The 14,563-nt window shown below is 49.2% G+C and overlaps 2 protein-coding genes across 3 annotated transcripts in view; both read left to right on the forward strand.

Moving 5' to 3' along the window:
* The first annotated feature begins 522 nt into the window (after positions 1-522).
* On the forward strand, positions 523-1,727 carry LOC310820071 (achaete-scute homolog 1b-like). 2 transcript variants are annotated; one of them, XM_083691576.1, is made up of 2 exons: positions 523-1,211; positions 1,363-1,727. In XM_083691576.1, exons 1-2 carry the CDS (start codon positions 598-600, stop codon positions 1,367-1,369), a joined length of 621 nt encoding a protein of 206 aa, XP_083547702.1. In that variant the 5' UTR covers positions 523-597; the 3' UTR covers positions 1,370-1,727. The 2 variants fall into 2 exon arrangements, with proteins under 2 accessions (XP_083547702.1, XP_083547701.1); XM_083691575.1 differs by having other exon boundaries at positions 523-1,727.
* A 7,284-nt stretch (positions 1,728-9,011) lies between these two features.
* Positions 9,012-14,563, forward strand: part of mapk8ip1b (mitogen-activated protein kinase 8 interacting protein 1b) — a gene marked incomplete at its 5' end in the record, with an annotated part of 33,909 nt that continues 28,357 nt past the window's right edge. Inside the window, one exon of the mRNA XM_083690746.1 lies at positions 9,012-9,100. Within this exon, the coding sequence (XP_083546872.1) occupies positions 9,012-9,100 (89 nt within the window). The remainder of the gene's footprint in view (positions 9,101-14,563) is intronic.

Below are 14,563 nucleotides of genomic sequence, written 5' to 3' on the forward strand. Positions count from 1 at the left end.
TACGATTTCAACCATTGATGAGAAATACAATAGCATAGGTAGCCTGTACACGTCTCCCCACGAAACTACTAGTCTCCCCACGATGCTACTAGTCTTACCCGAGTTTTAAACCCTCTCTTACTGGATAGTTCCTTGCTGTTCTAATATTGAGAATAATTCATCCAGAAAAAAAGATTAATGCATCCCGTCAAGGCTACACTTAAATATTCTGTCCATAACAAAAGATGCCAGCAGAACTTTTCTTCCCACTTAGCTGAGCGTACTTTGAACGAGCCAATAGGCTTTGGAGATGGCTGTATTGAGATGGAAATGAGCGTATCCACGGCATGGTGAGATCGGCGGAGGACACGCGCCTGGCTCGCGAGCCCGATGAGCCAAAGAACCCCACAGCGGGGCAGGACACTCTCCGAAGCGTGCACCTCAAAAAAAGGAGGAGGAGGGGGGGGGGGGGATTGGCGGTTTAAAAGGAGGGGACTCAAGCCTACATTTTCAGATCACCAAAGTTCCAAAGAACAGGCACCTGTCATCCAAACGGTCAAGCGCAAGAAGGAGGTGCGTTATTTGTGCGTCCTTGCAACTTTGGCATACTCGTCTGAAATGGAGACCACCACGATAACGACCACACAAATCACGCAACGTGCGTTTTCGCTAAGACTATCGGAGTGCCAAGTTCCTTCGCCTGCATCCACGCAGGGCGGCTTTGCACCCGGGTCAGCAGGGCATCAGAGCAAGTCCTTGGTGCTGAAAAGACAGCGCTCCGATTCCCCGCAGCTGCTTCGCTGCAAAAGGAGAGCGAACATTGCCGGACAGGACTTCGCCTTTCCCCAACAGCAACAGCCAGTAGTATCGGTGACCCGGAGGAATGAGCGAGAGAGAAACCGGGTGAGACAAGTGAACGACGGCTTCCAGACTCTGCGCCAGCATGTGCCCAGCGGTGCCGACAGCAACGGAAAGCTGAGCAAAGTGGAGACGCTCCGGTCCGCCGTCGAGTACATCCGGGCCCTACAACATCTCCTAGACGAGCATGACGCGGTGTCGGCGGTGTTTCAGAGCGGCGGGGCTCCATCCCCTAGCGTCACCGTCTCCAGCGGCTATTCAGCTGGACCCGAGTCCCCCCACTCCACCTGCTCCTCCTCGGGGGAGGGAGGGAGCTACGAGCACCTGAGCTCCGAGGAACACGACCTGCTGGATTTCACCACCTGGTTCCACAGGTACTAACAGACTACAATATTCATCTCCATTTCATTCGCATTTTACAGACGTGTTTTACGCATAGCGCACGTACGCTTTCTGCGGAAGAATGATGGCCAAGAAACTGTGTCAAGCAGGTCCCTAAACCAGTATCTTATTTCTTTGAACCAGATGCTGAAAGACAGTCACAGGCTTGCAGGACAGTGATACGTGACTTACACCTGGTGCTGTCTGCACAACCAGTCCAACACGTCCATGTAGATCTCCGTGGACCAACAGCGAAAGAAGTCGATGCCAACAGACCAAATGGCGACGTACTGCAGCTGCTGTTTTCTCCATCAAGTACACGGCGAAAGACTGAAAGACATTATCAGAGACTAAATTTGACAACAATGTGGGAATAGTAACTACCCCTCCACCAATGTAATGTTGGGATGGTTGAATAAGCCAACTGGTTCCATGGACATATTGATTGCGTTTGTAAAATATGCACTTGTACTATTCTTTTTATTCAAACATGTATATATGCAATTCTATTCAGAGCTTATTTTTGTAAGTGTATATCTAGCATAATAAAGACGTTTATATTTATACTATATTCAGTAACATGACTGTTTTTATTCTAAAGCATTGATTAGCTAAAGAAGGATGGTGAGAGGGTGAAACTTGGGATTGGTTGCCATAATTTGCTCCTTCCAAAAATGTTTAGTTTGAGGCCCAGGCATGAAAAAGATAATCTGCCTATTGAAAAACTACCAAGCACTTCAAGACTTCAAGACGTGTGTGTGTGTGAGTGTGAGTGTGTGTGTGTGCGTGCGTTCATTCGTGCGTGCGTGCGTACATGCTTGCTTGCGTGCGTGCAAGCGTGTGTGAGTGTGTGCGTGTGCGTATGAATGACACTCCATTTCTCCTCTGAATGAGTCCTGAACCTCTGTGGTCATCACACACACTGCCCTAGCCTCAGCTCAGTGTTCAGCAGGACACAGCCATTAGCATACGCCATTGTACCTCCTAGATTTAGCCTCACTGCCAGCCTCCTCCTCTGTGTAGGCCCCTCTCCTCTCCTCTGGCTGTCTGTGAGGGGCCGGTGAATAGCTGGAGCAGCGGCCAACACAAAAGGTCCATTGTGCCGCGTCCGCCCCTTATTCATCATCTACTGCTACCGAGAACACATCTGATTGGACGGATCCGAGTACTTTGATGCGCGGCCATGGGTGCAAGTGGGCAAGTGGTGGTGAACTTTGGACGTTTCTCAATTCTTTGCTGCATGGGACTGGCTAAGAGGATGGTGGGGAGTTGGGGAGTTGGGGGGGGGGTCTCCCTTTCTCCTGTGATATTGGGGTTGGAAACTGTCAACCCCTATAACCCCCCCCCCCCCTTCATGCCAGCAGACACCAGTCTCTCTCTCTCTCTCTCTCTCTCTCTCTCTCTCTCTCTCTCTTACTTTACGAAATATAGTTTTACAAGGATGATGCACATAAATCAACATTTTTGTAGATGTGCCAGTCTTAGCCATCCGGCTAATTGTCAACTCTAGTCCCTCTCTCTCTGTTGGTTATTTGTGTAACACAAGTGCAGAGTCTCTTTCAGAGTCCCTTCATGTGGATTCCCTCACAGTGAATAGAGCTCCTCTTGTCTCAATTAAATTAATCCTGTCCCCTACAGCAGCTGAACAACTCTACAGGGCACCTGCCTCAGAAGCCCTGTAGCCCCAAACAAATTCACAACGAATGCCTTACAAATGCATCCATCTCCATCTCCTCTTCAAATACACCTCTCTTACAGCTCTCTCTGCCTCCCCCTCCCCTCCCTTCCCTCCCCCTCCCCTCCCTCGCCTCCCCCGAACCCGCTCTCAGCTGTTATGGCAGTCTATATGTCTGGACAAGACGTTACATTCCCAGCTTCAGGACAGTGAAAACATTAACGATTTCACACGCACCTGTATTTTGCTTGTTGTTTACACAATACAGAAATTAAACGGTTTTTCAAACTGCTCTTACCAACGAACCCACACAGTCACGCATTCGTTTTGGTCAAATACAATAACCTGGCTGCCACAGCTCTGTTTATTTATTTCGGTTGATTCTGCTGAGGAGGAGGAGACCAGATACAGGCCTGAACAGGTTGATAATCCTCTCTGACACAGGGTATAACACCGTCAAGGCACAGCCCTCGTAGTAGTGAATTACAATTACTTTGCTTACTTTCCTCATACAAGAAAATAGGAGGACATCACTGTTATGGTTGTGAGGCTGGTTAGGGTCTGCAGCAGGATCTCTCATGATTCTCCAGCCCCGAGTACCCTGGCTTTCTCTCCCTCCCTCCCTCCCTCCCTCCCTCCCTCCCTCCCTCCCCTATTCTCTGTTGCATTCCATCTCTACAGGCGTGGAGAGGCCCATCAAGCCAACCATGTGGTAGCTGTCAGGCCGGCCTTGTCCCCCTCTGCCCTGGGCTATCCCTGGGTCGTACACATTGTGGCTACCCATTGATCCTGGGCCAGGCCATATTGAGGCTCTGCTGGGTGTCAAAGGAGACAAAAGGCAGAGGGGGCGTTGCATTGTCCCCCACTCCAAATGAAGCAGTCCGTCCCCCCGCGGTGAAGGAAGGGGTCCTGGGACTGTCAACCAGGGAGGTGGGCCCAGAGAGCACATGGGGGGTAGTTAATAATTATTGAACCAATAACCCATGTTTTTTTTTTTTTTTATATATATCTGTAAGTGACTCTTTCTACACCAGGGGAGGCTAGTGGAGGTAGAAATTGGAGGACAGACTCATTGTAATGCATGGAATGAAATGAGGAATGGTATCAAACAAACGTGTTGGGTGGAAAGATTGTTAGCCTGAGGGTCTTGTGCTATGGTATTGTCTGTGAACAGTTTGTGTTTTATTGGGGAGGTGGGACTTTCTCTACTCAACATATTCTCTGTTTTTGCTTCTTGAAACCTACAACCTACAGGATCTACCTTGGGGACATAGGCCCAGCCTTAGCCCAGCCAGGGGGCTCTCACAGTGGGGATGACTGAACTTCTAGCCCCTGGGCTGGGGCCTTCTTGGGCTTTATTGTTGGGGATGTGGCCTACATGCCATCGTTCACAAGGATAGCAACACCTGAATAGCAAGTGATTTAGCTAACAAGTCAACCTGTTCACCATCTGCTGCTTGAAGATCTCCTGCTTTCCCTCAACAGTCTTCCATAAAATGTTATGGAAAGCTGATATCTGTGCTTAGTTGGTTGGCAGTGTATTTTATTCACTTGTGGAACGGCATCAATAGGCACTTCTAGAATTTCTAGAATTCAGATATAGTTAATATGGTTTAATTTCAGTTTTTTTTTCTTCCATAATCACTATATTTATATGATGCAGGACTGGACTGGAATGCCTCCGGGGTCCCTGTTGAGTGTTATTGCGTCACCATCCCCTGAAGTGTGTATTCATCCACCCTTCCTGCACTCTCCTCCTCTCTTTAATGAACCCATCCTCTCCACAAGGCTAATCCCTTCTTTCATATGGAGCAGAGTTAATACGGGCTCCCCTGCCTCCACTTTAGACTCTCTCCACAATAAGGCCGGCGCTGTCGTCATCCACAGGGAGACTTAATGGTTTCCTTGTTTACTTTAAAAGGACGCCACTGGTCTTTGTGGCTAAGACCATTGAGGTAGGCCTATGGACGCAGTGCACATCGTTTGTGTTCAACCAGGGTTTACAGAAGTCTCACAGCAGCCTAGACTGATTGTTAGATGATCCGTCAACTTCTTTGAACTATATGTTTTTTCGAAAAGGGTATATATGTTACAGGAGTTTTCAGACATTTCCTGTAACATATACATGGTTTAGGCCTATATAACTGTGTTGTTGACGGAAATACAAGCTATCATGAAGGTAAAGTAGGCCTATTCCTGGACACAAGGCTGAACAGACATAAAACTGTGCAACAATCTCACAGGAAAATGAAATATTATAATCCTTAATTCACACTAGAGGGCGTAACGGAACTGAGCTGGTTAACCATCATCCACCACAGTTGATGAAGTGATGACAATGTGAAAGGAAGACATCCCGAGCCAGCATAGTACGGTTCAGATCGCTTTTGATTGTATTGGCTCTACAGTACATGGTGGGATTTAGATTCAACAATCTCTGCTCTCAGGGAAACCCCATATGGGGTTTTAAATTGAATATAGTGAGATATAGATCTGATTGTGAGCTGCAGCTGCAGAGGTCAGGGGACATATGAGTTACATATTCATTGTACTGAATTTGTAAAGTACCCTGTGGTTTCAACAAGCCTTCTGCAGTCAGCTCTCTGTAATCTCTTTTCTTTCCTGCGTCTCTGAGTCCCCGCCTTTTCGTTAGGATCCCTGTGAAAGTTTAAAACGTACACCCCACAATGCCACGCGCTTAAAAGCACCCTTAGATACGAAACACGGATGGAGTTGAAATCTTGAATGAAAACGGTGCCTCCTTCATTGCAAACACGTTCTTATCTCCCGGTCCCAGAAGTGCTGTGAAAAAGCCGCGTCTGCCTTGGGGAGGGCGCCGTGGGCTGTGTAGGGGTGCCGATCGTCTGTTTGGCAATGTTAGTTGTGGGTCACCACATCTCTCCCCCCTACATTGTCTGGCTCCCCATTCTCCCACTAACCAGATTCAGCATGTTTGTTTAGAGGGGCCGGTCGGACCATTGTGGCAGCTGTGGATCACCCTGCTCTGTGGCCATCAGGCCCTGGATAAGCAGCCCAAGCCGAGGTACCATATGGACCAGAGTCACAATCAAATTACCTTTGTCCTCCCTCTCTTTTCTCCGGGTGCTGGAATGGGATCTGGGGGGTACCCGGAGGTCGAGGAAGGCCAAAGACGGAGCCTGGATCTCCATGGTTGATAATTAGCAAATTAAATAATGAGATGATCTTCTGCTCATCTATCAGGGGTGGCTGAGGGGGCTGCTTTGAGACACAGAGAAGGCTAAGGGGGCTAACCTCAGGGTTATTGCCGCTCTATTCTAAGCTCGATCAAAGAGAGAGGGAGAGTAATCTAATCAGCAAACCTTTACATTGCATGTGGCCTGAGCTGCAGAAAGACCACTGTGTTGTTTCTCTCTCTCTCTCTCTCTCTCTCTCTCTCTCTGCCCATCCCCCCTTTCTCCCTCTCTCTCTTTCTCTCTCTATCCCTCTCTCTCTTTTTTTCTGTCTTCTTTCCTCTCTCAGATAATGACTGTGTTGTTGCTTGTGATAGCTGCAGACACTGACCAGATATTATATCTCTACGTGTACTGTGGTCACACAAACTGTTGCAGGAGGCACCCCTCCACTCACTGTTGGACACCATTTTGGACATAGGAAAGATCCACACGACACAACGCTTGTGTGTGTGTGTGTGTGTGTGTGTGGTGGGGAGGGGGGGTGAGTGGGTGCATGCGTGCATGTGTACATGAGAGAATGAGTGAGAATGTGTGTGTGTGGGTATGTGCACGCGTGCCTTTGTGTGTGTGTGTGTGTGTGTGTGTGTGCGCTGTGTTCCTCTGCGAGGGGCACGAGAGGCAGCTGCAGTGAGATGAAGCAGCCGTAGCGAATCAGTGTGAGGAGCTCCAGCGGACCCCCCCCCCCGGCACTGGGGTTTCCCCGTCAGCCAATCAATTGCATCCCCCTAGCCACTCGATGGAGTGGGCCGTCTATTGTGTGTGGCTAATGGGAGAGGACAGGGGGCCGCTCTCTACGCACCCAGCCTGCCGGTCGAGGGCCATCCTGGGCTTGTGTTTGAAGGCTTTGAGGGGTTGTTTAGATTTGGAGGGTTTCTAGGATAGGGCAGTGCAGGGACAGTCTAGAGTAATTTGAACCCCCCCCCCCCGCAAGGCATATCGTCTGAATGTTGCACAAAGCAACAAAGAGGACTCAATGATCTATCTGATGAATATCTCCTTGATGTTCCGGTGCTGACAACATGTGCAGCTTTATGTAAATCTATCTCCTTGGGCACCAGTCAGAGGCGTGGGGACATCAGAAGCGTAGTGGGCTGGCTGGCCCTGCCCCTTAGCTTGGGGACAGAAGAGGGGTCACTGGTGACCAGGGCACCAGGACAAGTAAGGAGTGCAGGAGAGAGAGAGTCCCCCACAACGACCACCCCTCCCCTGCCACTCCCTCTCCTCAGCCCAGCATGAAGCTTTGTGTCTGCAGCAGGCAGAGGATGGAAGGCTGAACACACACACACACGCACACACACACACACACACACACTCGCACGCAAACGCACACACACACACACACACACACACACACACACACACACACACACACACTCCAGGCGCAGGGTAAAAGGCTGAGGTAGGGCCCCAGTACGGCAGCATTGTTGCCTTACTTCATGATGGATGGGTCACGGCTCGTTGGGGCTTTTATTCAGGGCTGTGTGCTGCTCCAAAGGAGGTGTACCCCCTAGCCTAGCCACCACCCCCCCCCCCCCCCCATCTCCCCTAGCCCTCTCCCCATACCTCCCCTACCCTCAGGCCCCCTACCCTCACGCCCCCTGGGCTACCCTGAACCAAGGCCTCTATCTGGGAGGAGAGGTTGAGAGAGGAGAAGAAGAGAGTATATATTACATCATTGGCCAAAGCAAATGGCCTGACTCCTCTTGTCTTGTTGGAGAATTACCATTTAGTTCCTGTGGTGATCGGGATAATCCCATTGTCTTGTAGATATATTGATTTTGGAATAGATCAGGGATCAATACAAACAGAAGTAGCCCACACTGGATTAATAGGTTCACATTAAAAGCATTATCCACCTATCTCTGACTCAAAGCATGGGTCAAAATGATTTAAACCTATTGCTTACCCATGTAGTGTAAACTATAACCCATCATACAGTAGTTAGTAAACCAGGGTGAGACACCAGACGCCACTGGTATATTCTATGCACTGGTAAAGAGCGCCCTCTGCTGGATTCACTTTGACATGGCCTTCAGAACAGATTCCTGCTGAGACAAAACTGTAGTTGGTTTATTTTTAAACTGCTGATGCGGATCAAGTAAAATCCTACTAAACATGGACAGCTTCGAAATGACAGGAGCCCTAATTACATAAATTCAAATCACATGCGTCAGTTAGGCACCAATCTAAGCATATCCAATAGGAACACAGAAACACAGTAACATGACGCTTGTGGGTTGAACATGGTGGAAAAGCCAGTCGGTGACAACAAACACACAACAGCCTACAACTGATAATGCATTACTTGTAATAACACATAATAAAAACAGTTTATTACCATATGTGCCATATCCACTGGGATTTGTATAGATATGGATAATATGCAGTTATGTTGCCCACAAATAAACATTTTGTTTATATTTATATTGTTTTTCTTGTTGCTTATCTATGCATGGAAATGAATCACTTTATCAACTACAAGCACTAGACTACACCAACTCCTACAACAGGTAATAAATACACTATGAAACATTCTATTTCTGAATACAGCATCAGGTCTAAAGGCCTGTACCAACACAGGGGCACTAAGAGGGTGTAGCGATGTAGGGTATTCTTTATCCCAAAGTAATTAAAGTAGGCTAGAATGTATTTATTTATTTATTTAAAAAAATCAATCAACAACGGGAGGTGTATTGATCGGCCCTGTGTATAATCTTACTGGCGGTGCCGTCTGATTTTCTGTATTGAGACGCGTCGCCTTGCTGCTCTCCTCTCTTTACCTCCACCCCTCCCTTCTCCTCTCTCTCTGGTTCCTCATATCGCAGCATCACTGGACCACTTTCTGCTGCTGCTGGGAGCCACAGGCACCGCTACTGTAACGAATGGAGGAATAACGCAACGGCATGGCGGACAGAGACAAGAGAAAACCCTCGCCGTCGGGCCGCCCGTCCCGCGGTAGCGGCGTACAGGTTGCCTCCCCGGCCAGTTTCAGGTAAGGGGGGTTGTTTAAGCGGGGAAAATGCCTACACCGGGCGGGTATTGACTGAGTCGTTGTCAGGGATTTCGCCGTGCGATAGATAGCCTGGCTTTGAACCAGTGGAAAGATGCTGCCGCTGTCAAACCCAAGCTGCCACTGCAGATGTGAAGATGCTGATGATGCTTCTTGATAGCTTGACCAAGGCGCTTTTCTCCGGGTGTCGTCAATGACTGCTGTATTGGAAAGGTTTTCACGGCTGGCTTCAGGTTGAAAGTCGGCGTTTGTTGTTTTGTTGTTGTCACTTATAAAAAAGGGCGTGTCTGTTCCCCGGAGCATCTGGCATTAGAGGTTTACTTCAGCAAGCTTTCCATGTTTGATGAAGCGACTTTGAAAGTTAATATTTTATTTTGCGCGGAGATACCTGAGGGTAGCATCACAGGGCTTACTTTTAATGTTGTATTTCCACAGAGGATCCTCTGAAGGCTGCTGTTTTGCACTGCTTCCAGCTTTTGCTGGCAGAATGATTCAGTATTCATTGTGAAATCTAACATATCTAACCCGTCAGGCAATAGATGTTACGGCTGTTTCGTCTCCTAATTATTATCCTCGCAGAACACTTTCATCTTCAGATTAACATTGTATTTAATACATTATGTATGATGCTCTCAGTCTTACATTATTGATACAGTGATGAACATCAATATTGGCATGGCTGATTCAGCAGAAGAATGTTGTGATTCTGCGTGATCCATACAAGTGCAACACTTTCTCCCCCCAATATTGCAATTGCACATACAATTAAACATGAAATAACATAAAATAAAAGCTTTGAAGAGAAAGCATTGCAATACCCTGAAATACAACTTTGGATTGTTACTAATTGGGATGGGATTTCCAGGGGGTATTGTCCAATTATGTAGTACGCATGGTGTATTATAATTCATTCATTCATCATATTCAACACTATTGTACACCCGTTTACACACACACACACACACACACACACACACACACACACACACACACACACACACACACACAGACAGACTTATGCCTGAGGAGAAGCTGCAGTTCTTCAGTGGCTTTAATGAGTGCATAGATGCCTATGATCAATAGATGCCTATTCAATATAGATGCCTATTCCACAGTGAGTGTATTTGTACCCCACTCCCTCCAGCACTCTCTCTCTCCCTCTCTCCCCCACTCCACCAGTGTCTCATTAAGCATGCAGTATTTACACAACTGTCACATCTTCATTACCACAGTAGATACAAACCTAGACTGGGTTTACAGACAACAATGGTGTTGCAAAGCTAGGATGCTCTGTAGTAACTGCGTAGTGAATATACTCAATCTCCAGTTGATTGATGATCTATTCACTGTACTGTACGGGCTTCAATTAGCACATTGAGGAGAAGCTAATGTTGTTATTCTACGACTCCTAGTAGTTACACTATGACTCCATGTACAGGGATGTGTGTGTGTGTGTGGGGGGGGGGGGGGGGGGGGGGGAGGGGGGCGGTCATATCAACGGCCTCATGTGTGTCTTCTTGATATAATCCCCCGTTCCCCACCTCTCTCCACTGCTGCCTCCCTCTACTTGCCCCTCTCCATTCCCCCTTGGCCCCTTCGTCCCACTTGCCCTCACGCCAAACTCGCTCCTTCTCCCTTCTGTCCTCCTCTCCCCTCCTAGAGTCTTCAGTGAACCCCCCCCCCCCCCCCCCCCCCCTCCAGGCGCTGGCTCAGGCCCAGAGCAGGCATCTGTCGAGACCCTTTTTCATAACACACTGCAGGCTCAGCAGCAGGCCAAAACACACTGCAGTCTCCTTCTCCTCCGGATCTCCTCCCTTTCTCCCTCCCTCCCTTCCTCTCTCCCTCCCTCCCTCCCTTCCCCCCTCTCTCTCTCCCTCCCGCAACCTAAAAAGCCTGGTTGGTTGAGGAATGATAAAATGAGGTATTCCATACCTTGGGAATACTGAGGTAATGATGCTGATAGAGTCATTGAGTCCACCAGTAAATAAGACCTCAGCCGTCCGGAGGTCATTTGTCTATTTTAAGTATAGATCGTGTGTGTGTGTTTTAGAGGGTAAGCGATGGGGGGGGGGGGGGGGGGGGGCTATGGGGTAGAGTAGAAGTGTAAGATTACAACCCTGTCTCTTGTCCCTGTTGCAATGCAATGCATCAAGGGACTCCCCAGGTGTAACTTGTGTCCTAGAGCAACTGTGACATGTAATCTGAGCCCTGGTGGTGCTGAATTCTAATGTAGAGAGTAGGCATAGTCAAGTGAGTGATGATTGTGATATAGGAAGGGAAGAGTGTGTGTGTGTGTGTGTGTGTGTGTGTGTGTGTGTGTGTGTGTGTGTGTGAGCATATGTGTGTGTGTATGAGAGAGAGAGAGAGAGAGAGAGAGAGAGAAACAGACACACAAACAGAGGGATACATCCAGAGATGTGGGATAAGTTATTAAAAGCCACAGGGAGACAGAAGCAAAGGAACGGAGGAGAGGAGGAGAATGAGTCACCCGCTTGAAACACACTCCGAAGACGCTCCACGGCCTCCAAACACACTGTGTTGACACGCTTCCCACTGACGGGTGAGTCCACGTGGCTCTTAAAAGAGAGGATGATGACATAGAAAGAGAGAAAGACGATGAAAGCGGGACAGAGTGTGTGTGTGTGTGTGTGTGGGAGAGGGAAAGAGAGAAGTGGGGGGGGGTGAAAAAGACTTTGAACTGTAGAAGTGAATTCCCTTAGGGTGGACTCCTCCACAGCTTTTGATTTCCACGTTACCGTTCGAGCCCTCTGTCCCTGTCGGTTCTGCCTTTTAGTGAGCACCCCCCCCCCCCCCCCTCCCCCCCTTCTCTTCTGTACCCCTCCATGCCTCACCCACTCTTCTCTCTACATTACACCCCTGAGGAGAGGGGGGGGGGGGGGGGGGGGAGGGAGGGGGAAGGAGAGAGAAAAAGAAAGAAAAAGAAAGGAGGAGAGAGAGTGGCAGAGAGAGAAATACAATTATATTTGAATTTATATTCATAGACACACATACACACACACACAGAGCGACTGAGAGAGACAGGCAGACAGCGCCGGCCGTTGCAGTGATGGACACAGAGAGGGCAGTAATTGCTCCCAAACCAATTCCTTTCCTGCCGATTATTTACTGGTTGCTCTATTTTGCTGATACAACTGCGCCCCCCCCCCCCCCCTCCCCTCCCCCCCTCAGGTCCATCCCCTCCCCCTCCTCCCCAGCCCCCTCCCCCTCCCCCTCCGCCCCCACCATCTCTGCTCTGTGTCTAGCTGTGATGGCGAGTCCCGCGTCCTGTTGCTTTGATGAACGCCACCAGAGGGCTACGGAGAGTGCTGGCGGTAGGATGGCCGCTTCTATGTACTGTGGCTGCATCCATAAGTCAGACACGCAAGCAGACAGGCAGGCACACAGACAGGCAGGCAGGCACACAGACAGGCAGGCAGGCAGGCAGGCAGGCACAGATAGAGACAGTAGAGACTGACAGGAAGGATGGGAGAGAGAGGAGGGATGACATGCAAGATAAGTCGAGGGTCGGAATCGAACCAGGAACCTTGCGATTACATGGTAAGCGCATTAGTGTGCTACGCCACTAAGCGCCCCTTGATTCATATTTCTGTCTAAAATCAAATCACACACACACACACACACACACACACACACACACACACACACACACACACACACACACACACACACACACACACACACACACACACACACACACACACACACACACACACACACACACACACACACACACACATCCTCGCCATTCTCCCCACGTCCCTCCCAGGATTACATATGCTGTTTGTGCTCTGCCTCAACCGGGAGACACTCCAGTCAGCTAGGCCATTCTTAACCCCTCCCCCCAACACACACACACACACACACACACACACACACACACACACACACACAATGAATGAAGTGTTCTGGTCGTGATGTCACAGTGGCCTCACAGTGAGGTCACCCGTGCCTTGTCACCAGGGCAGACTGGACCGTGTCTCTAGGCCATCATCTCAGGCTTGCTGTTTCAGTCCAGTCTACATCAACGTGGACCATGTTATTCCATACAGCTTAGCTTAAATAGCTGTGTTAACAGTATGCTATGGAGCTTTCTATACAAGTTTACAATGTTTGTCTCCAGATATTTCTGTTGTCATGGTATTCTTTGATTGTGATCACTTCACCAGTGTATAGCTACCGTATACAATAGTACTAGTTACACAGTAAGTGTTACCATAGGTGGTAACATACCTACACTAACTACACAGCACAATAATACATTTCACAAATCATATATACAGTTTCTAGGCTTGGGCTCACTTTGACCTTAGTCTGCCCTGCTTTCTCCCCATTCTTGTCCTCTTTTCTCCCCCTCTTTTCCACCTTTGTCTCTCCTCCCCTCCCTTTCTCCTGTGGGCCTGAGAGTGCAATCTTAGCTGGAGATATTTCTGATTCTGTCAGAATGCATCAGCTCATCTCCAGTGGTGTGTGTCTGTGTGCGTGTGTCCGTGCGTGTGTCCGTGCGTGCGTGTGTTCGTGTGTGTGTGTGTGTGTGCGCGTGTGTGTGTGTGTGTGTGTGTGTGTGTGATACTGCCTAACTGCACGCGCCCTGGCTCGATGAGGCCCATGGCATGTCAACATCATACATAAAATATCGTATTACTCAGCACATCCTATATCACCCCATTAGAGGTCTCACTTCAGGCCACACACACACACACACACACACACACACACACACACACACACACACACAGTAGACTCATAGAGTCATGCCTGACCCTGACATCTCCTGGTTGCTGCTCTTCGTGACCCCTGACCTGAGCGTTGGGACAGGCTCTGCTAGCTAGGTTGAACAACGCTGCTGTGTGTGTTAGGGGATGCCGGTGGAGGTAGAAATCGGAGGACGGGCTCATTGTAATGCATGGCATGAAATGAGGAAGGTGTGTTTGATACCATTCATCATTCCATAACATGAATTACAATGTGATGATCTCTACCTCCACCAGCCTCCCCTGACACACACAAACCGTTGTATGCTAGGCGGATTGCTCTACCATGTTGTACAGTGTGGGGTTGTGTGCTGAGTGTGTGTGTGTGTGTGTGTGTGTGTGTGTGTGTCTGTGTGTGTGTGTCGTATTGGGGGAGGGGGGTGGGGGGGGGCGGTTGTGTTCTGAAATGTGTGTCAGCGCTGTAGGTCTTGGATGGTCGCCGGGGCGGGCCGTATGGCGGTGTGTGTGCATTGCCATGGCCTGTGGCCGTTGCCAGGAGACCTCCACTCCATCCTTCATCACCCCCCCCCTGCCCCCCCAGCTGTCGTCACATGAGGGGGGTCAAGGGGGAGCGGAGCGAGGCGTTCTGGTCCGTTGGCTAACACCTGTCACACAGCTCTCTGCTCTGACTGCTCCACACGAGACTGGCTTCAGAGACATCACGGAGGCTGAT

The sequence above is a fragment of the Argentina silus genome (assembly GCF_951799395.1).
Source record: "Argentina silus genome assembly, chromosome: 19".
Classification (NCBI taxonomy): Eukaryota; Metazoa; Chordata; class Actinopteri; order Argentiniformes; family Argentinidae; genus Argentina; species Argentina silus.